We start from the raw sequence: 21,722 nt of genomic DNA on the forward strand, positions 1-21,722 counted from the left end.
ATAATTTGAATTAAAAAAATAATTGTACTTTTATACAGGAATAATTTCATTTTTAAAAAGATATTCTTACGAATTTTACTTCTTAAAAAAATAAATTTCTTAAAAATAGTCTCAACTAGTTTTGCGTTTAAAAATATTTTTAATTTTTGAAAAAATTGTTTAAAAAATATTTTCATGTTAAAAATATTTTTTATAGTTGGTCATTAAAAAAACAATTATATGTAATTTAAAAAAAAAATTCCAATTAAAAAATTGTACTTTTGTACAAAAATAATTTAACTTTTTAAAGATAAATTTCTTAAAAAAATTACTTCTTAAAAATTAAATTTCTTAAAAATAATTTTTCATTTAAAAATGTTTTAATTTTTTTAAAAATGTAATTGTAATTTTTTAAAAAATATTTTAATTAAAAAAAATTTTTTTTAATAAAACTTATGGAGCTGTCTTTAGCTCCCAAAAGGCCTTTAAAAGTAAAGGTTCCCCTTGCACATATGTGTCGTTCCCGACTCTAGGGGGCGCTGCTCATCTCCGTTCCAAAGCCGAAGAGCCAGCGCGGTTCGAAGACGTCACCGTGGTCACGTGGCCGGCATGATTTAACGCCAAAGGCGCACAGAACGCTGTTCCCTTCCCACCAAAGGGGGTCCCTATTTTTCTACTTGCATTTTTTACCTGCTTTCGAACTGCTAGGTTGGCAGAAGCTGGGACAAGTCACAGGAACTCAACCCGTTACGCGGCACTCAGGATTCGAACCGCTGAACTGCCGACCTTCCGATCAACAAGCTCAGCGTCTTAGCCACTGAGCACTTTGAATCCCATCAAATGAAAATAAAATCATGAGTTTTCCCCGACACGTGACCCGTCAGGAGGAAGGACAGCAAATTTAGACAATCACACAACACCCAGCGAAGTTTTGGAAAGAAAATGGTTTTATTAGAAATATTAGGCAGACCCTGCGCTAACGCCTTCAATAACGTTAATCTGTTGTGTGTGTGTGTGTTTAAATAAAAACTTGGTGGCAAGCACATCCAGGCTTAGCCAAATTTGCCGCACAGCGTCCGTACATTCTGGTGTGCTCTCAGTTCGAAACATGCCCTTCGCATCCTTCGCCGGATGGAGATACAAATTTTTGGCGGTTTTTGTCATTTGAGGGCGAACATCAAGCCCACGTCAAGAAAAACCCGGTTGAGGAAGAGGGGGGGGAGGGGGGGGAGAAAGAGAGAGGGAGAAACCACATCTGGCAAAATTTGGCACATGTGCAAAGTTTTTTTTTTTTTTTAATGGAGGACAAGGACTGAAAAAAATTACAGTAAAAATAAACTGCGAGTCGTAGAAATCGGTGGTCCTGCTGAAAATCCATTAATTGGTTGTGTTTCATTTATGCCTGGGATACCAACATTTCTGGGCTCCGGAACAATTGGGAGTGCCTTGCAGAGGACTAGTGTGCTGCTAAGCGCATTTTACCGGGCAAATCTGCGGGAACCAGTGGAATCCGCAGGGTACGATCGAAATAATGATCGCTGCAGATAAAAATCAGGCAGCGGCGGCCACCATTTTGACAACATTCTGCCAGCTCCTGAGGAGAACCGTATAGACAAGGGATAGAGCCGGTGAACCGTCGGAGAACGGAGAGGCCCCAAACTGTTGTTGAATGCCGGGGTCTCTGCCATTAGGGGTCAAAAAAGTCAAGATGTCCACCCGATCCATGCAGTTGGAGCCCCGCCCCTTTTTGTATTGCGACGCAGGGCATGGATTGCTGGAGGAGGGCCGCCATCTTGTCTTTTTTGGCAGTTCTCCGAGGATGCGCAGTGAGCGTATCCTAATTTGACCCTAACACAATGCAACTTCTGGATCCGGGTGTGCAAAACACCCACACGCAATCCCTGAAGCGTGTTTTGCACAGATACACACAGGATGTCCCCTAAATCTGGGTTGGGAGAAAGAGGTAGTCGTGAAAAGACAAAATGAACGTATTTCTTCTTATAGCCGCCCAGAGACGTTCGGAGGGGAAGCTATACAAATCGAACAAATGAAATACGAAATCAATTTAGTGACCAAGGAGAAAAGGGGGGGGGGAGCTCTCCTAGGACTAACCAGCTTCTTTTAACTGGTTTACAATTCTGGAAACTAATCATGGCTTCTAGCTGGCTTGCTTGGAAGAAGTAACATTCTACATTTTTCTGGCTTGTTCAAAAAAAAGACGAGCCCTCCGGCAGGACGGTGACCCCATTAATCTGGGGTGGTCACAGAGAGGCGGTTTAGCCCAGCCCTGAGGAAGTGAATCTTGCATTTTTCTTAAAGCATTCTCTTAAGCTTCTAGTCCTCAAGAGGTGGGAGCAAGGAGAGTCCGGCTGCGATCGTGAAGATGTCCTGTGAAAGAAAAGTTAGCGATTCCTGAGGTTGCTAGCAAAAACTCGTCCACAGAGATCTACAAACCGAGGCCGGAGAGCCATCTATCTAAAATAATTTGGAGGTGAGGGGTGGACTAGATTACTTTGGAGGATCCTTGCAGTTCTAAGGTTCCTTTGGAGGAGAGAGGGAAACTCAATTGGACAAAACCCAGAAAAAACAAGCGCGGAGCAATTTTACCCTCTGGTTCTACCTTTCTCCAACCGGCACAGCCACGCTTCACTTTCCTTAAGGCACATGCAAATTCCCTTAAGTGGCACCTTTGCTTCTCTTTGGATGGCTACTCTGCCCACCCGCTTTCCCACCCCTGAACTCTGACCTCACCCAGAGATGCCAACCTACACTTTTGCAACCACCGAGGGTCCACCTCAAACCTTCTCGACTTTAACCACTTTCTCGCTTGCGTCTTCTACCTTTCACGCCCGGAACTCCTCCCCCTGCACAAGACCATCCCCCTCCAAGGTTGAGAGGGGGGCACACTCCTGGCACAGGCCCCTGCATCACCCCTGCCCCATTGGCAACCTTCCGTCACCCAATGTCCTGGAGTACTTCCCTGCCGCGCAAAGCTAACTTTCTCGACCGTGTTGAATCTGCTGCGCGTGCTGATGTCCGACGTGCACCATTTGCTACAGGGAAAATGGTGGCGATCCTGGGACCCCTCGGGTTCACTCCCTCTGGTTTCAGACAAACCAACATTCCCCAAGTTTATCTCAAAGACCTCGGCCATGCCCGCCCTCCAATTCTACCCACCTCATCAGCATCTGGGACAAAAGAGGGACCCAGTACTGAGCTCATGTAGACAATGGAGGAAACGCAAACGAGGTGCACAGAGCAGAATCTTCTAAACGACAACAGTTCCCCCTTTAGCAACAGGGATGGTGTGGGTGTACATGTGTGTATGTGACTGCAAAACCTCACTGAGACCAGCTTGCTGGCTTGCCAGGTTCGCTCTCTTGCATCCCCGTGCCCATCTGCAGAAGATTCCAGTTGCACGGCAGGAAGGAACCCGCATTAGCATTTGCTCACAACATGACAACATCACCACCGATGGCTACCAGGAGTCCCCCAGAGCGTTGTGCCTTTCTGCAACTCCAGCTCCTGCCATCTTTTTACTCGAGGGGGATCCTGAAACCCTACGTGTTTTTGCATTCAGACAACATACTACTTTTGACAACATTTTGATGCACTCTTTCTACGTTCCACCCATCAGCGATGCCGGTGGTGGTCGACAGGACTGGCACGTCTGCCTTGGCTCAAATCATAAGACTCCCATCCAGACACCACAAAGCCATCCTTAAAGGGCACTGAAAAGTGTCAGAGAGTCCCTTGATTGACTCCGACGTTCTCAATCACTCCAGACAGCCGCAGCAGACTCAGCCGGACACTGACATAAATCAACCAAACTCTTATTATTAATGAAGCCGACGACTCCCCGAGCGTCAGCCGGAAGACACTGGGCTCCCTAAATCGCAGAGATCCTATATTTAGGAATCACTGACGTTTTCTGAATTTGCTCCTGGGTTTTTGACCAGTTGCACGCTGCGGCGGTGTTCAGCGTGCAACGCGTTTACCCATCTCTTCACCAATGGCTTTGCAAAGGACAAACACTGCTGAATGAATTTTGGTCTGGCGGAATGCAGCAACGAACAGCAGAGGAGCGCTGGCTGGTGAAAAGACATGGCAACCGTAGTGTCGAAGAGCCCAGCCTCGCTTCTCCTCCCACAGTTCTTCCCGTTGCTCGGGGTTTACAAACACTGTTTCCGCGGGGCCCTCCGTCCGCACAACAATTGCACGAAAAGGAGAATTTGAGAACTGCGACCCGTTCGTGTCGCTGTTGGGAAGAAACACTGGACCATGTTTTGTCTTCGTTGCCTAGATTGGACACCCCCTCTCGCCACTTTTACAGCCCCCCCCAGGGGGGGAACGCCACTGCAGAGGAGTCAATCCAGATTGGCTGGGCCATCTTAAAACGGACCCTCCTCTGAGCCGTTCATGAGATCTCGTTCAAAATTCAGATGTAACCTGTGTCCGGGCTGGCGGCATTTGAAGCCTTCAGAAAGATGTTTTTAGTAGGCTGGCAAGGGTGTTCCTGCGCTTCTGCAGAGTTTTCCGCTCCTGGTGGCTGTTCCGTTTGTTTTCCAAATGAAGAGGGGTCCCCGCTGGGAGAGACCCATCAGCACAGGGCAAAATGAAAGGGGAAAAATAACGAGAATTGTTTTTATGTGACGTGCAGAGTCCTTGTGCGCCAAAGTTGGGCTCTTGGCTTTGAGTATCTGTTTTTTTGGCACGGTCGGGCATCTGGCCCTCGTAAAAGTTTCCAGCCAAGAAGGGACCCACTCTGCCACCTCGCACGTCTTGGCATCTGGCACGGGCCGTCTTTTGCCGACCAGGAATCAACTGAAAAAAAGGGGATTTTTTTAAAGTGATTGAGTGCTTCTTCGGTGGTATTTGTTCAGTGGCTCATACTTCTCCTCCTTCTCCTCTTCCTCCTCCCCAACTGCTCCTCGTCTTCTCCTCTTCCTCCTCAAGTCTCAAAATATTTGTAAATCTGTGCCACGTATTGCATCACGCTTTGCCAGTCCGGACGATCTGTGTACATGATCTCGCTCAGCTCCTGCGGGAGGGAAGGAAACGGGATAAGCATTATTCTGTGTAGGTGTGTATGTATACACGTGATTGTGTGTACAGGTAGACCTCGACTTACGACCACAATTGAGCCCAAAATTTATGTTGCTAGGCGGGACAGTTGTTGAGTGAGATTATTTGCCCCATTTTACGACCTTTTTTTGGGCATAGTTGTTAAGTGAATCAATACGGCTGTTAAGTTAGAAAGCACACTTTCCTTCTCCTATTTTCCCCCCAAACAACAACCCTGTGAGGTGGGTTGGGCTGAGAGAGAGAGAGAGGGACTGGCCCAAAGGCACCCAGCCAGTTTTCATGCTTAAGGTAGAACTAGAATTCACTGTCTCCTGGTGATTGGCCCAAAGTCATCCAGCCAGTTTTCATGCTTAAGGCAGGACTAGAATTCACTGTCTCCTGGTGATTGGCCCAAAGTTATCCAGCCAGCTTTCATGCTTAAGGTGGGACTAGAACTCACCGTCTCCTGGTGATTGGCCCGAAGTTATCCAGCCAGCTTTTATTCCTAAAGTGGGACTAGAACTCACTGTCTCCTGGTGATTGGCCCAAAGTCACTCAGTCCGCTTTCATGGCTAAAGTGGGACTAGAAGTCTAGAACTCACCGTCTCCTGGTGATTGGCTCAAAATCAACCAGCTAGCTTTCATGCCTAAAATGGGAACTAGAACTCACTTTCTCCTGGTGATTGGCCCAAAGTTATCCAGCCAGCTTTCATGCTTAAGGCAGGACTAGAACTCACGGTTGCCCTATTTCTAGCCTGGCGCCTTAATCACTTGACCGAACTGACTCTCATATGCTGGAGTACAGCTCCCCACTTGCTCAGCTAACATGGGTCGTGTTGGCTTGGCAGGGGATGATGGGAGCTACTCCCCCCTCAACAACCTAGGGAAAAATACCCGCGTGATTATAAGGTCAACCTCTAGCAAGGCGCAAGAGAATCAGCCATGCCTTTCTCCCCTTCTACCTCCCCTCCCCTCCTCTTCACTTTTCTCCTCCCCGCGGCAATAAAACCAGACTTACCAAACTGGGTTTGATCCCAACGCTTTCCGCCGCTTGGAACGCCAGGAGGAGGTTTTTTTTCTGGCGGAAGAAGAAAACATGAATAGAAGAAGAAACATAAAAGACTTTTGAAGTCTTTTAAAACAGCACCCCGCCCCCCAACCTTTTGGGGCACCAGGGACCGGTACTGTGCCAAGAGGTTTTTTCTGTGGACCGGAGGGGAACGTGGTTTCACGTGCTCCCTGCATCCCGTGGATGGGGCTTCAATGGTTTGCGTGGCCCAGTTCCTGGCATGCCAAGGCCTGATTCTGGCCCATGTCCCACAGGTTGGGGACCCCAGTTTTAAAATACAAAGAAAAAAAAAAGGAAAGGAAAGGAAAGGGAAGGGAAGGGAAAGGGAAGGGAAAAAGAGAAGAGGAAAGGAGAGGAGAAGGGAAGGGAAGGGAAGGAAAGGAAAGGGGAAGGGAAGGGAAGAGAAGGGAAAAGGAGAAGAGGAAAGGAGAGAAGGAAAGGAAAGGAAAGGAAAGGAAAGAGAAGGGAAGGGAAGGGAAAAAGAGAAGAGGAAAGGAGAGAAGGAAAGGGAAGGGAAGGGAAGGGAAGGGAAGGGAAGGGAAGGGAAGGGAAGGGAAAAAGAGAAGAGAAAAGGAAAGGGAAGGGAAGGGAAGGGAAAGGAAGGGAAGGGAAGGGAAAGGGAAGGGAAAAGGAGAAGAGGAAAGGAGAGAAGGAAAGGGAAGGAAAGGAAAGGAAAGGAAAGGAAAGGAAAGGAAAGGAAAGGAAAGGAAAGGAAAGGAAAGGAAAGGAAAGGGGAAGGGAAGAGAAGGGAAAAGGAGAAGAGGAAAGGAGAGAAGGAAAGGAGAGGAGAAGGGAAGGGAAAGGAAAGGAAAGGAAAGGAAAGGAAAGGAAAGGAAAGGAAAGGAAAGGAAAGGAAAGGAAAGGAAAGGAAAGAAGCATTATGGAAGGGATGGCTATTTTCTCGTCCGCCCGACCAATTGCTCGCTCCAAACTTCCCTGGAAATCTTGAATTCTCTCAAACTTTTCAGGAGTTTGGCTGGTGGGGATGCAAAAAAAATATGGGATCTTGACTCCGTTGGGGGTGTGTGGGTTTCCAGCCAGGTGAATTAAGCCCCCCCCCAATGGCTGATTGAGCCACCTTGGGATGTATAGTCCTCGACTTAACAACCGCAACCGAGCCCAAAAATTTCTGTTGCTCAGCAAGACCGTTAAGTGAGTTTTGTCTCGCCTTTCTTGCCAGCGTTGTTGAGTGAATCATTCCCGTTGTAAAGGTGGTAAGCCGGTTGTTAAGTGAACTTGGCTTGCCCGGGGACTCTGCTTGTTGGAAGGTTGCCAAACGGAATTACATGACCACCCGGGACGCTGCAGCCGTCATCAATATGAACTGGTTGCCATAGCGTCTGAATTTCAATCATGTGACCGCGGAGATGCTGCAACGGTCATTAAGTGTGAAAAGCGGTCCTAAGTCGCTTTTTTAAGTGCCGTTGTAAATTCATTTCATTCAGAAGCAGTTCATTTAATGACCGTGAATGAACGTCGCTGAAAAAAAGTGACTTATGACCATTTTTTCACACTTACGACCGTTGCAGCATCCCCCCCCCCAATGGTCCTGTGATCAAAATTCAGACCATTGAAAACTGACTCACATTTATGACGGTCGCAGTTTCCTGGGTTCACGTGATCCCCCTTTTGCGACCTTCTGACAGGCAAAGTCCCCGGGCAAGCCAAGTTCACTTAACAACCATGTTACTTACTTAACAACTGCTGTGATTCACTTAATAACCGTGGCAAGAAAGGTTGTAAAATGGGGAAAAATTCACTTAAAAACTGTCCCATTTAGCAATGTAAATTTGGGGCTCAATTGTGGTCGTAATTCGAGGACTCCCTATAATACAGAAAGTGGAAAACCTGGGCTTCCCTCGTCTTGTTTCTCCTTGGACTGAATCACAGGGAGTTCTCGACATTCGTTTAGCGACGATTCAAAGTCACGACGGTGCTGGAAAACCATGGCTTGCATCCTCACACTTACAACCTTTGCCGAGACCAAATTCGGCAAACAGCATGAAGTTACGACGGTCGTAGGATCGTGTTCACCCTTTAACCACCTTCCCAGCAAGCAAAGTCAGTGGGGGGGGGAAGGAGTATTCCCTTCACGAGGGCAGCAAAAAATAGGACATGACTCATTTAAAGACCCCATTGTTTAAGGATGGAAATTCCCATCCTGCCTGGTCGTAAGTCGAGGACTAACAGGAAAGAGAAGGTTAAAAAGAAAAACGGGACTTTTGCACGTATCTCTCGTCCCTTCGGTGTCCCCTGAGACCAGCCTTCAAAAAAAAAATCTCCTTTTAAAATAATCCAAAAAAGCCAGATAAATGTTCCTTCAGGATAAATATTCAGCAGAGCCACAAGACAAAAACATCGGAAACTCTTTTGAATTTCCCGGAGAAAAATCCAATCGATCGACGCAACAGGTTCCTTGTCTCGAACAGAAATTATATCCTCGTATTTTCTAAAACTCACCGTTTGGTTTTCCTTGCAGCCCCGAAGGCAGGTTTTTTTTTTTTTATATATATATATATATATATATATATATATAAATATATATATTTATATATATATAAAAAAACTTGCGTGCATCTATTATCACTCAAGTTTATTAATGGATTTGAGGGGGGGGGGGAAATTTATTTATACCATTCTTATCTTGCTTTCCCCTCTGGAGATTCGGAGCAGCTGGTGAGAAAGACACGGCCCATAAATCTGCCAGTTAAAACAGCCACTTTGATAAAAGACCCTCACAGAACACAGAAAATATAATATATATATATATATATTTTTGCTGGGAACATAAATTAAAATCCAGGAAAATCGCCAATGGCGGACATTTGCAGATGTTTGTCTTCTGAGGTAATCCTTTTTTATTTCCTAGCTTAATGGTTGATCGCTCAGAGATCTGGGCCGAACCGACTTACAACCATTCATTTAACGACCGTTCGTTACTATGGCATTGAAAAAAAGGTCGCCTGATGGATCGGTCCTCGCACTTACGACCGTCGCAAGCATCCCCGTGGTCACATGATCAAAATTTGGTGCTTGGCAACCGACTCATATTTAAGACGGCTGAAGCGTCTCGGAGGTCACGTGATCCCCACCTGCGACCTTCTGACAAGAAAAATTCAACGGGGAAGCTGGATTCCCTTAACGACCGCATGATTCGCTTAACAACTGTAGTGATTCGTTTAAAAACCAGGTTTTTAAACGAATGGAAGGTTCGTTTGGAAGGTTGTAAAATTGGGCAAGTCTCACATAACAACCGCCCTGCTTAGCGATGAAAATGATAATCCCAATTGTGGTCATTAAATCGAAGACTACAAGTGATCGTTCCGGCTCGGTTCAGTTGATAGCTGGACTGGCTTAGGATGACGAGATGTAGTCCTCAATTTACGACCGCGATTGAGCTCAAAATCTATCTGGCCAAGCGAGACAGTTGTTAAGTGAATTTTCCCCCATTTTACGTCATTTCTTGCCACCGTTGTTCAGTGAATCACGGCAAGTTGTTAACTTAGTCACGCGGTTGTTAAGTGAATCCGGCTTCCCCATCGACTTTGCTTTTCGGAAGGTCGCAAACGTGGATCGTGCGACCCCGAGACGCCGCGACCATCATAAATATGAGGCAGTTTGTCAAGCATCTGAATTTAAGAATAGAATAGAGCTGGAAGGGACCTTGGAGGTCTTCTAGTCCAGCCCCCTGCTCAAACATTTCAATTTTGATCACGGAACCCACTGGCCATGCCGCAACGGTCGTAACTGTGAAAAATCATCCTAAGGCACTTTTTTCCAGCGCCGTTGTAATTTTGAACGGTCGCTAAAAGAACTGTCGTAAGTCGAGGACTACCTATTGTCTGTACATTTTTTTGGTGGAGGAGTGTTATTTGGGGAAAAAAACGACAGAACAATTTGGGGAAGTGATGTGAGAAAAGGAAGAAGAAAAGAGAACTCAAATCCCTCGAGGTCAACCCGAAATAGCCCTGCCTAAAGGAAGCAGCGGAGCAAAAATAAACGAAAAATAAAATTTATTTGAGAATATAACTTACGGAAAAAAAGGAAGCAGGCGTTTGCACCGCCAAAGCTGCGGTCTTTATATTCTTTTGAAAGATCCTGCAGACACCTCGGTAACTCCTCGGCTTACAACAGCTCATTTAGTGACCGTTCAAAGTTAGAACATCACTGAAAAAAGTTACTTACGACCATTTTTCATGCTTACGACCGTTGCAGCATCTCCTTAGTCACTTGGCCACTGACTCGCATTTATGACGGTTGCAGTATTCCCAGGGTGACGCGATCCCCTTTTGCGACCTTCTGACCAGCCAAGCCAATGAGGAAGCCCAGTTTACTTAACGACATTGTGACTAACTTAACGACGGCACGGATTCAATGAACAACCGTGGCAAGGAAGTTCATAAAACGGAATCAAAATTCTCATTAAAAACCCGCCGTTTAGCGAAACGGAGGGAAATTCACTTGGCGATCCGTTTCACTTAGCAAGAAAAATTGGGGGCTCAATTGTAGTCGTAAGTCGAGGACGAGCTAAAATCTTTCTTTTCCTACAGGAAAGACATTTATTATTATTTATTTGCTGATTTATTGATTTCCTGATGAGCTGGCTTTTGATTGTTTGTGTTCGTTATTAATAAACTACCCCGGGAAGTGGTGGGCTGCAGCCGGTTCGCGCGAATCGGTACTTGCGATCTGCGGATGGGCCCACTCACCCGCAATCCCGTCCTATATCGCTGTGTTTGACGCCGCAGGGATGCGCGGAAGGCGCGCACGAGCGAATTGCTGTGTTTTTTGACGCCGTGCAGGAGACGTGCGTGTGCGAATTGCCATGTTTGACGATGCACACGTGCACAGGAGGCGTGCGTGCACATTTCCAGTTGCTGGGCAAACCGGATGTTACAGTATGTGACGCCCACATCTGACCCAGGGGTTATGGATGTTCCAGATGGCCGGCGCTATAAACCTTTTAAATATATATAATAAATAAAAGTCTCCTTGAAATCTATCTATGTGCGGAGCTGGAAAAAAAATGACACAGAATGAATGAATCATCGGTAAGGAAGGCAGGAAGGATGTTAAATGTGTGTTTGCATTGTGTTTGTGTTGTCTGGCATGCACCAGGGGGTCCTCGGCGTACGACCGTAATTGAGCCTCAAATTTCTGTCGATAATGGAGAATTGTATGCCAAAAACCAGTAATTTTCGACGTATGAAAATTTTTAAGGAAGATAATTGCTGTGTGAGTTTTGCCCTATTTTGCCTTTTTTTTAATTGCCGCCGTTGTTAAGTGAATCGCTGCGGTTGATAAGTTAGTAAGCCGGTTGTTAAGTGAATCCGGCTTCCCCATGGACTTTGTTTGCTGGAAGGTCGTAAAAGGGGATCACGTGACCCCAGGTCTCTGCGACCGTCATAAATATGAGAATTTTGATCACGTGACCAGGGGCATGTTGCGATGGTCATTAAGTGTGTAAAACGGTCGTCACTTTTTCCAGTGCCGTTGTAACTTTGAACGGTCACTAAGTGAACTGTCGTAAGTTGAGGACTACCTGTAATAACGATCAAATTCCTCCAGATTAGCTGCTGAGCGGAGAGCTGCAATATTAAATTTAACCCGGGAATGGATTTACCCCCTTTGTCTCATTATTTTAAGAGATTTTATCTGAAATGCAAGAAGTCCTCGACTTCCGACATGAACGGAGCCTGCCCAAGTCACGGCGGTCGTAAAACAAGTGGATCAAGTGAACAACCCAATTTTACAACCTTTTTTGCAGTGGCCGTTAAGCAAATCATCACAGTTGTTAAGTGAGACATGCGGTCGTTAAGCAAACCTGGCTTCCCTCGTTACTTGTCATAAAGGGTTGGAAATGGCAGTCACACGACCCCGGGTTGCTTCAACTATCATAAATATGTGCTGGTTGTATTTAGCCATTTTGATCTTATGATCCTGGGAATGCTGTGACGGTCGTAAGTATGAGGATTGGTCTTAAGTCACTTTTTTCAGGGTCATTGTAACTTAGAATGGTCACTAAATCAACTTTTAATGACCCCATAATCCCTTGCATCGGGGTGGAGTCTGGGCAACTGAATGGAGCTGAGTGTTTTACTGGCCGGATGCCCTTCCCTGTTGCCAATGAGGAGTTTTGTTCGGCAGATATATTCTCATTGCGCCCAGAGAGAGAACTATCTTCCTCTACCTAGGATCGAACTCACAACCTCCTGACTGCGAGGTGAGAGCTCCACCTCTAGGCCACGGCACCACTCAGACCCCCGCACCAATCCTGGGAATGCTGTGACGGTCATAAGTATGAGGATTGGTCTTAAGTCACTTTTTTCAGGGTCACTGTAACTTTGAATGGTCACTAAATGATCGGTGGTTAAGTACAGTATTTGCCTCCTGTTCTTCTGCACAGTTGCAGTCCCTTCGCCCTCCACTAGGGGCATTCTCGGGGAGCTCTCTGTTGTCCCTGGTGGAGCAGGCAGGAACTGACTCACCTTGTCTTGGCTGTTGAGTTCTTGATAAGGGATGTGAGCCGGCAGGTAGGTGTGTAAGAGGGCGCAGAAAGCCAGGCCGTCACTCCAGCTGCTGCTGAAGTTGGTGATGTCGATATTCTGCAAATGCAACGAGAGGAGAGGAGTGATGCACTGATGATGTTACCTAGTTGGGTCATGAAACGTCTGCAAGAAAACCAGGTTTCGGAGAGCACCAAGGAGCCTTCCTGCCTTCTCATTCTCATCACTTTCCTTCGTTTGTTTGTTCATTCCTTCCTTCTTCCTTCCTTCTCTTCTCATTCTCATCATCTTCCTTCTTTCTCCCTCCACTTCCTTCCTTCTTACCCTTCCATCCTCCCTCTCTTCCTTCCTTCCTTCCCTCTTTCCAGACCTTCCTTTCTTCCCCCTCTTTCTTCCTCCCTCCCTCCCTTCTCATCACTTCCTTCCTTCCTTCCTCCCTCCCTTTCCTCCCTCCCCAGACCTTCCTTTCTTCCTTCTTTCCTTCCTTCTCCCTCCCTCCCTTCTCACACTTCCATCCTCCCACCCTCTCCTTTCCTTCCCTCCCTCTTTCCAGCCCTTCTTTCCCCCTCCTTCTTCCTCCCTCCCTCCTCTTCCTTCCTTCCTTCTCACACTTCCATCCTTCCTCCTTCTCTTCTTTCCTTCCCTCCCTCTTTCCAGACCTTCCTTCCTTCCCCCTCCTTCCCTTCTCATTCTCATCACTTTCCTCCCTCTCTCAAGACCTTTCTTTCTTCCTTCCTTCTTTACTTCCTTCTCCGTCCCTCCATCCCCTTCCTTCCTTCTCACACTTCCATCCTTTCTCTCTTCTTTCCTTCCCTCCCTCTTTTCAGGTCTTCCTTCTTTCCCCCTCCTTCTTCCTTCCTTCTCCCTCCCTCCATCCCCTTCCTTCCTTCTCACACTTCCATCCTCTCTCTCTTCTTTCCTTCCCTCCCTCTTTCCAGACCTTCCTTCCTTCCGTTCTTCTTCCTTCCTCCTCACACTTCCATCCTCCTTCCCTCTCTTCTTTCCTTCCCTCCCTCTTTCCAGACCTTCCTTCCTTCCCTCTCTTCTCATTCTCATCACTTTCCTCCCTCCCTCAAGACCTTTCTTTCTTCCTTCCTTCTTTCCTTCCTTCTCCCTCCCTCCCTCCAGACCTTCCTTCTTTCCATCCTTCCTTCTTCCTCCCTCCCATTTTAATTTCTGCAAACTTTGCTTTATTCATTCACTGCTTTTCTTTAGCAACACAGACAAAACAACTTAAGTAAAAACTGGAGAAACGTTTAAACTTAGAATAATCAGTTTTAGGCCAAAACCTTTACGAGAGAATATTTGATGGAGGAAAAGAATAGAGCAAACCTTTTATTTGTACCGGTAGTCCTTGACTTATAAACCGTAATTGAGCTCACAATTATGGTTGTTAAGTCACGCGGATTGTTAAATGGTGACCCCACCTCATTTTATACCCTTTATTACAATTTTTTTAAAAAAATTTGATTTATATGCCGCCCTTCTCCGGAGACTCAGGGGGGCTTACAGTGCGTTAAGCAATAGCCTTCATACTTTTGTATATTTATACAAAGTCAGCTTATTGCCCCCACAAACTGGGTCCTCAATTTACCCACCTTAGAAAGGATGGAAGGCTGAGTCGACCCTGAGCCTGGTGAGATTCCATCTTACTTTAATTGCAGACAGCTGGTGTTAATAACAGGGTGCTTTAGACCACTGTACTACCAAGGCTCAATGATTGTTAAGCGAACACTGCATCTGTCATTAAGACACTTTTTTTTTGCCAGAAGGAATTGTACAGGTAGTCCTCGGTTTATGACGGGTTGCTTAATGACCTTTAAAAGTTATGACAGACCCCCTCCCCAAAATGCTACTTATGACCCAGTTCTTAACTTCTGACAGCCGCACATATACCCCATAGTTACATGCCCGTATTTTGGGTGCCTGACAATTCGATCGCCTTTATCATGTATTCTGTGGTCACGGGACTGTAAATTTATGACTTTTTTTGGCCAATTCCTGTTAAAGTTGATGGTTCTAGCCCAATAACTCACTAATCAAAATGTATTCCCTTGCAGAAATGTAAGAAGGTAGAGATACAGACAAGATATAAACAAGTTAGACATTTTACATAACAATTTCTGGTCTTTTTGACTAATTTCTGGCCAAAAAAAAAAAAAAAAAAGCCAGTAAGAATACATGGATTCGTTTAACGACCGTGGTGTTTGCTTAACTGCCAGCACCAACAAAAAATAAAAAAAAGAAGTCGTAAAATCAGATCTGGCCCTCTCTCGACTTCTGACCGTCGTGTCTTATGACGGCAATGTTGAGCTCTATTGTGGTCGTAAGTCGAGGACTACCTGCCATGGGTTAGGATTTGACAACGGGGGGCTTCCCACAGCTGGATAAACCACCCCCGGATTGAGCAAAAGTGGTTTTTCTGTTGTTAATCACGCACAAAAGTGACATAAGGATTTTTCTGATAAGCGGGAAAAAAGGGAGTTTTCTGATAAGCAGTTCTGGGGAATAAAAGGGAGGGAAAAATACGTGAGAAAGCAATGATTCACATCATTAATTAATAAAGCAAAAATTCCCTTGAAATTATTCAACCAAGTCACATGTCATTGACACGTTTTTTTTTCCTGGTCTTGAGCAGGGAGGGTTGGACTAGAAGACCTCTAAGGTCCCTTTTGACTCTGTTATTCTCTACAAGTAGTCCTTGATTTACAACCATTTAGTGACCGTTCGAAGTTGCGACGGCCCTGAAAAAAAAAGGAACTTATGACCATTTTTTCACTCCTACAACCGTTGCAGCGTCCCCCGTGGTCACAGGATCAAAATTCAGACTCTTGGCAACCGACTCGTATTTATGACGGTCGCAACGTCCTGGGGGGGGTTCCATCATGTGATCCGCTTTTGCGACCTTCTGACAAGCGAAGTCGAAGGGGAAGCCAATGTGGACAACTGGGTTACTAAGTTAACCACTGCGCTGATTCGCTTAAGGACTGTGGCCAGAGAGGTCGTAAAACGGGGCAAACCTCGCTTAACGATGTAAGCGACAGAAATGTTTGGGCTCAACTGTGGTCGTAACTGTGGTATTTATTCCCTAGATTAAACGCGATGTCAATTGCTTGGACAAGCGTTCAGTGCGGGTTTTGTGCGTTTATTTAATTACTTTTTATTTATCTATTATTCATTCAATGATTTATTTTTGGTCAATCCTTTAGGTTGCAAAGTGGAGCGATGCTTCCTTAACGACCGTTGTTACTTAATCCCTGCAGCGATTTATTTATTTATTTATTTGTTTGTTTGTTTATTTATTTATTTATTATTTTTTAATTTAAATTTGTATACCGCCCTTCTCCTACTGGACTCAGGGCGGTGCACAGCCAAGTAAACAACATTTCAATACAAAATTTAAAAATTTAAAAGAATTATACACTTTGGCCGAAAATTTAAAAACCTCACAACTAAAGCCCATTAGACAATTAAAAATCTAATATCTCAAAAAAAAAGGGGGGGTTGTTTCACGCCAGCCCTTCTTGATGGAAAAGAAAAGTTTTTAGGGCACGGCGAAAAGCCCGGAGATCTGGTATTAACAACTGTGGCAGGCGAGATAGCCAAAGGGGGCGAAAGGCAGTGAAACAACTGTCTCGTTTAGCGACGGAAACGGGGGTGGGTGGGTATTTTGGTCGTAAATCGAGGACTGCCCACAATTGTGTCTTCCCTGCAGACGCTCACACTAAAGGGGCTGTTTAATGCTGAATTCCTAGCTTGGAACAAAAAAAAGCCTTTCCCCGTGTTTTCCCGAAATTAGGACCAGATCTTATATTTTGGGGCGGCTCCAAAATAAGCACTAGGGCTTATTTTTGGAGGGTGTCTTATTTTTTTCCCCTTGTACGGGAGGCCAATTTCTTCTGCTTGCTTGCGGCCACAACAGGGCAGGAGGCTGTGCGGTGTTCCAGTCCTACCGCCGCAAGGCAGGACAGGGTGGAGCTGCCCCATGCGCCCCGCAGGGCCCTGCAGCCAGGCCAAACATGCCCCAACACCTGCCTCACCTTGCGGCGGTGGCTCCGGCAGCCCTGTTCCGCAGGACGCCGCGTGGCCACCGGCACACTAATTCTCCTTGCTGGCGGCCGCAACGCAGCAGGCAAGCCGAGAGACGGTGGGACGGAGTGGGCGGCTGGCGGTGGAAGGCTCGTCTTCACGTCTCTCGGCTTTCCCGCGGCCTGCAGGGTGCATCGGGATCACGCCTGCTTCCTCCCACCCTGACCCCTCCCCCGGCGCCTCTGCCTCCGTCTGCTGCCGGTACCGCCATGCAAAGACAAGCTTCTCGCGGCCGGCCAGCTGGTCTGGCCCACTGACACTCAGCTTTCCCACGTCCCGTGCTGCGCGTCCGGATTGCATGCCTGCCCCCGCCTCTGCCTGCTGCTTGGACAGGTAATCAACTCACCTGTGCTGCGCAGGTGGCTGCTGCTGTCGGACACTGTTGGCCCCCAGGCCCTACCTGCCTCCGGTGCTGGCCACGCTGCCCGCTGATGAAAAATTTTAATTAGGGCTTATTTTGGGGAGTAGGGCTTTTAATAAGATTATGCTAAATATCAGGCTAGGCCTTATTTTTGGGGAAATTGAGTATTTATAGGGGGACCCTCCCAGGGTTGAAATGTTCCCAGTTTGGACTGGATCACCCGATCCGGTAGTGATGGAGGCGGGTGGTTCGGAGAACTGGTAGCAAAAATCCCTGCCCCTCCCCCTATGCCCAGCTGAACTGCACAATCATCAGAGCTTTTTTTAAAAAAAAAATTAAAAGCATTTTTTCTACAACCTCTTCGGCAGAAAAAATGCATTTAAAAGTAAAAAAAAAAAAAGCCTCTGATGATCCCAGCTGAGTTGCCTGATCGTCAGAGGCATTTAAAAGAAAAAAAAGCCTCTGACGATCAGGCAACTCAGCTGGGATCATCAGAGGCATTTAAAAGGAAAAAAAAGCCTCTGACGATCAGACAACTCAGCTGGGATCATCAGAGGCATTTAAAAAAAAAAAGCCTCTGCCGATCAGGCAACTCAGCTGGGATCGTCAGAGGCATTTAAAAGAAAAAAAGCCTCTGACGATCAGGCAACTCAGCTGGGATCGTCAGAGGCATTTAAAAGGAAAAAAAAGCCTCTGACGATCAGACAACTCAGCTGGGATCATCAGAGGCATTTAAAAAAAAAAAAGCCTCTGCCGATCAGGCAACTCAGCTGGGATCGTCAGAGGCATTTAAAAAAAAAAAAGCCTCTGACGATCAGGCAACTCAGCTGGGATCATCAGAGGCATTTAAAAGGAAAAAAAAGCCTCTGACGATCAGACAACTCAGCTGGGATCATCAGAGGCATTTAAAAAAAAAAAAGCCTCTGCCGATCAGGCAACTCAGCTGGGATCGTCAGAGCCTTTTGAAAGCATTTTTTTCGCCGAAGAGGTTGTCGAAAAAATGGTTTTAAAAGTAAAAAAAAAAAAAGGCCACACCCACCCAATCACATTCCCACCACCAAGCCACGCCCACAGAACCGGTAGTAACAAATTTTAAAATTTCACCACTGGACCCTTCCCCACAATTATGGTTCCACTAACGTAAGAGCTGGACTTTGCTTCGATTGCGGAACTACACAATCGATCAACCCGCAATTAAAATGCAAGATGATGAAATAAACGGAGCTTTCGGGACTCATGTTCTCTCCCCCCCCCCCGCCCCCTCCCCGATCAATGCCGTCTCCTGCCGGCAAAATTGAGATTGGATGCAGACCTCAAGGAGGCCACGGATTTGGCCACAGCACCCAGTTTGTTGAGAGGTTGGGAAAACGACAACGGCTGTGATGCCTCCAGCCTTTCCTCTTAATTGTTGGCAGCCTTAATTCGATTCGAGAGCTTGGTTGAGATTGGATTAACTTCCTTCGGCACTTTCTCCAAATTTGGAGGAGAACAAAAGAGTCACACAGTACGCAACTGCCAACTCGTGTGTGTGTGTTTTGTGTGCGTGGGGAAGACGAGACTTCCTGCGCACAAGTGCTGCATCTATGGGGACAAAACAGTGTGCGAGGGCCCCACGTCACATTCTGGGCCCCATTTTAGGTGAGAGAGAATACAGGCAGTCCTCGAATTACGGCAGTTCGTTTAGCGACCGTTCGAAGTTACAGCAGCGCTGGAAAAAGTGACTTACGGGCTGTTTTCCACACTTACGACCGTTGGATCACATGCCCGGGGTCACACGATCCCCTTTTGCAACCTTCTGATGAGCAAAATCATCGGGGAAGCCAGACTCACTTAACAACCGAGGGACTAAATTAATAACTGCAGTGATTCCCTTTACAACTCTGAAAAGAAAGGCCGTAAAATGGGGCAACATTAACTTAACTCCTGTCTCACCAGTGGTGGGTTGCTCCCGGTTCGCCCTGGTTCGGGCGAATTGGTAGCGGCTGAGGCAGGAAGCTCCGCCCACTCACCCAGACATCATCAAAAACGCTCTGCACATGCGCAGAAGCTTCTACACATGTGCAGAAGCGCTATGTGGTCGCAAAGCGAGCCCACGCGCTACCAATAGCAAACCAGTAGTGCCGGGATTTGAAACCCACTACTGTGTCTCACGTAGCAACAGAAATGTCGCCTTCCATTGTGGTCGTCAATCAAGGACTAACTGTAGAGGAGAAGTAAAATGCCATTTCTGAGTCCAATTCAGAACTAACTACTAGCATTAGTATTAATTTAATTTAATGGATCGCCACCCATTTTGCCAGCCAAGGAAGACTCTGTGCTGCTTACAATGTAATAAAAACAGAAATGTTAATGGCAATAATTAAAACTGCAAGAATTAAATATTACTGACGCCTTTGATAAGGCCTGAGTGGTTTGATTGGATCGAATTGTCAATGTCCTTGAATTACAATTAAATCAAGTCACTGTGATTTAAATTATGCTGGCTGGGGAATTCTGGGAGTGGAAGTCCCCCCATCTTAAAGCATAGCTGGCTGGGGGATTCTGGGAGTGGACGTCCATCCTTCTTAAAGCATGCAGGCTGGGGAATTCTGGGAGTGGACGTCCATCCATCTTAAAGCATGCAGGCTGGGGAATTCTGGGAGTGGAAGTCCATCCATCTTAAAGCATAGCTGGCTGGGGAATTCTGGGAGTGGAAGTCCCCCCATCTTAAAGCATGCAGGCTGGGGAATTCTGGGAGTGGACGTCCATCCATCTTAAAGCATGCAGGCTGGGGAATTCTGGGAGTGGACGTCCATCCATCTTAAAGCATGCAGGCTGGGGAATTCTGGGAGTGGAAGTCCATCCATCTTAAAGCATAGCTGGCTGGGGAATTCTGGGAGTGGACGTCCATCCATCTTAAAGCATAGCTGGCTGGGGAATTCTGGGAGTGGACGTCCATCCATCTTAAAGCATGCAGGCTGGGGAATTCTGGGAGTGGACGTCCATCCATCTTAAAGCATGCAGGCTGGGGAATTCTGGGAGTGGAAGTCCCCCCATCTTAAAGCATAGCTGGCTGGGGAATTCTGGGAGTGGACGTCCATCCATCTTAAAGCATAGCTGCCTGGGGAATTCTGGGAGTGGAAGTCCATCCATCTTAAAGCATGCTGGCTGGGGAATTCTGGGAGTGGAAGTCCCCCCATCTTAAAGCATGATTGCTGAGGAATTCTGGGGGAGGAAGTCCACCCCTCTTAAAGCAGGCAGGCTGGGGAATTCTGGGAGTGGAAGTCCATCCATCTTAAAGCATAGCTGGCTGGGGAATTCTGGGAGTGGAAGTCCATCCATCTTAAAGCATGATTGCTGAGGAATTCTGGGGGAGGAAGTCCACCCCTCTTAAAGCATGCAGGCTGGGGAATTCTGGGAGTGGACGTCCATCCATCTTAAAGCATAGCTGGCTGGGGAATTCTGGGAGTGGACGTCCATCCATCTTAAAGCATAGCTGCCTGGGGAATTCTGGGAGTGGAAGTCCATCCATCTTAAAGCATGCTGGCTGGGGAATTCTGGGAGTGGAAGTCCCCCCATCTTAAAGCATGATTGCTGAGGAATTCTGGGGGAGGAAGTCCACCCCTCTTAAAGCAGGCAGGCTGGGGAATTCTGGGAGTGGAAGTCCATCCATCTTAAAGCATAGCTGGCTGGGGAATTCTGGGAGTGGAAGTCCATCCATCTTAAAGCATGATTGCTGAGGAATTCTGGGGGAGGAAGTCCACCCCTCTTAAAGCATGCAGGCTGGGGAATTCTGGGAGTGGACGTCCATCCATCTTAAAGCATGCAGGCTGGGGAATTCTGGGAGTGGACGTCCATCCATCTTAAAGCATGCAGGCTGGGGAATTCTGGGAGTGGAAGTCCCCCCATCTTAAAGCATGGCTGCCTGGGGAATTCTGGGAGTGGACGTCCATCCATCTTAAAGCATAGCTGCCTGGGGAATTCTGGGAGTGGAAGTCCATCCATCTTAAAGCATGCTGGCTGGGGAATTCTGGGAGTGGAAGTCCCCCCATCTTAAAGCATGGCTGCCTGGGGAATTCTGGGAGTGGAAGTCCATCCATCTTAAAGCATGATTGCTGAGGAATTCTGGGGGAGGAAGTCCACCCCTCTTAAAGCAGGCAGGCTGGGGAATTCTGGGAGTGGAAGTCCATCCATCTTAAAGCATAGCTGGCTGGGGAATTCTGGGAGTGGAAGTCCATCCATCTTAAAGCATGCTGGCTGGGGAATTCTGGGAGTGGAAGTCCACCCCTCTTAAAGCATTGCTGGCTGGGGAATTCTGGGAGTGGAAGTCCATCCATCTTAAAGCATTGCTGGCTGGGGAATTCTGGGAGTGGAAGTCCATCCATCTTAAAGCATGGCTGCCTGGGGAATTCTGGGAGTGGAAGTCCATCCCTCTTAAAGCATGCAGGCTGGGGAATTCTGGGAGTGGAAGTCCACCCATCTTAAAGCATGATTGCTGAGGAATTCTGGGGGAGGAAGTCCACCCCTCTTAAAGCATGCAGGCTGGGGAATTCTGGGAGTGGAAGTCCACCCCTCTTAAAGCATGCAGGCTGGGGAATTCTGGGAGTGGAAGTCCCCCCATCTTAAAGCATAGCTGGCTGGGGGATTCTGGGAGTGGACGTCCATCCATCTTAAA

At 46.9% G+C, this 21,722-nt stretch overlaps 1 protein-coding gene across 2 annotated transcripts in view; it reads right to left on the bottom strand.

Annotated features, from left to right (window-relative positions):
• Positions 1–908: 908 nt before the first annotated feature.
• The window catches only part of SPECC1 (sperm antigen with calponin homology and coiled-coil domains 1), a 172,511-nt gene continuing 151,697 nt past the window's right edge, over positions 909–21,722 (bottom strand). For both annotated transcript variants that reach the window (XM_087890321.1, XM_087890324.1), the window contains 3 exons: positions 12,601–12,717; positions 6,062–6,121; positions 909–5,020 (listed from right to left, as the gene is read on the bottom strand). In XM_087890321.1, coding sequence (XP_087746447.1) covers positions 4,931–5,020; positions 6,062–6,121; positions 12,601–12,717 — 267 coding nt within the window. In that variant the 3' untranslated portion in view covers positions 909–4,930. The remainder of the gene's footprint in view (positions 5,021–6,061; positions 6,122–12,600; positions 12,718–21,722) is intronic.

The sequence above is a fragment of the Pantherophis guttatus genome, chromosome 1 (genome assembly GCF_059756535.1).
Source record: "Pantherophis guttatus breed Tessera chromosome 1, ASM5975653v1, whole genome shotgun sequence".
Lineage (NCBI taxonomy): Eukaryota > Metazoa > Chordata > Lepidosauria > Squamata > Colubridae > Pantherophis > Pantherophis guttatus.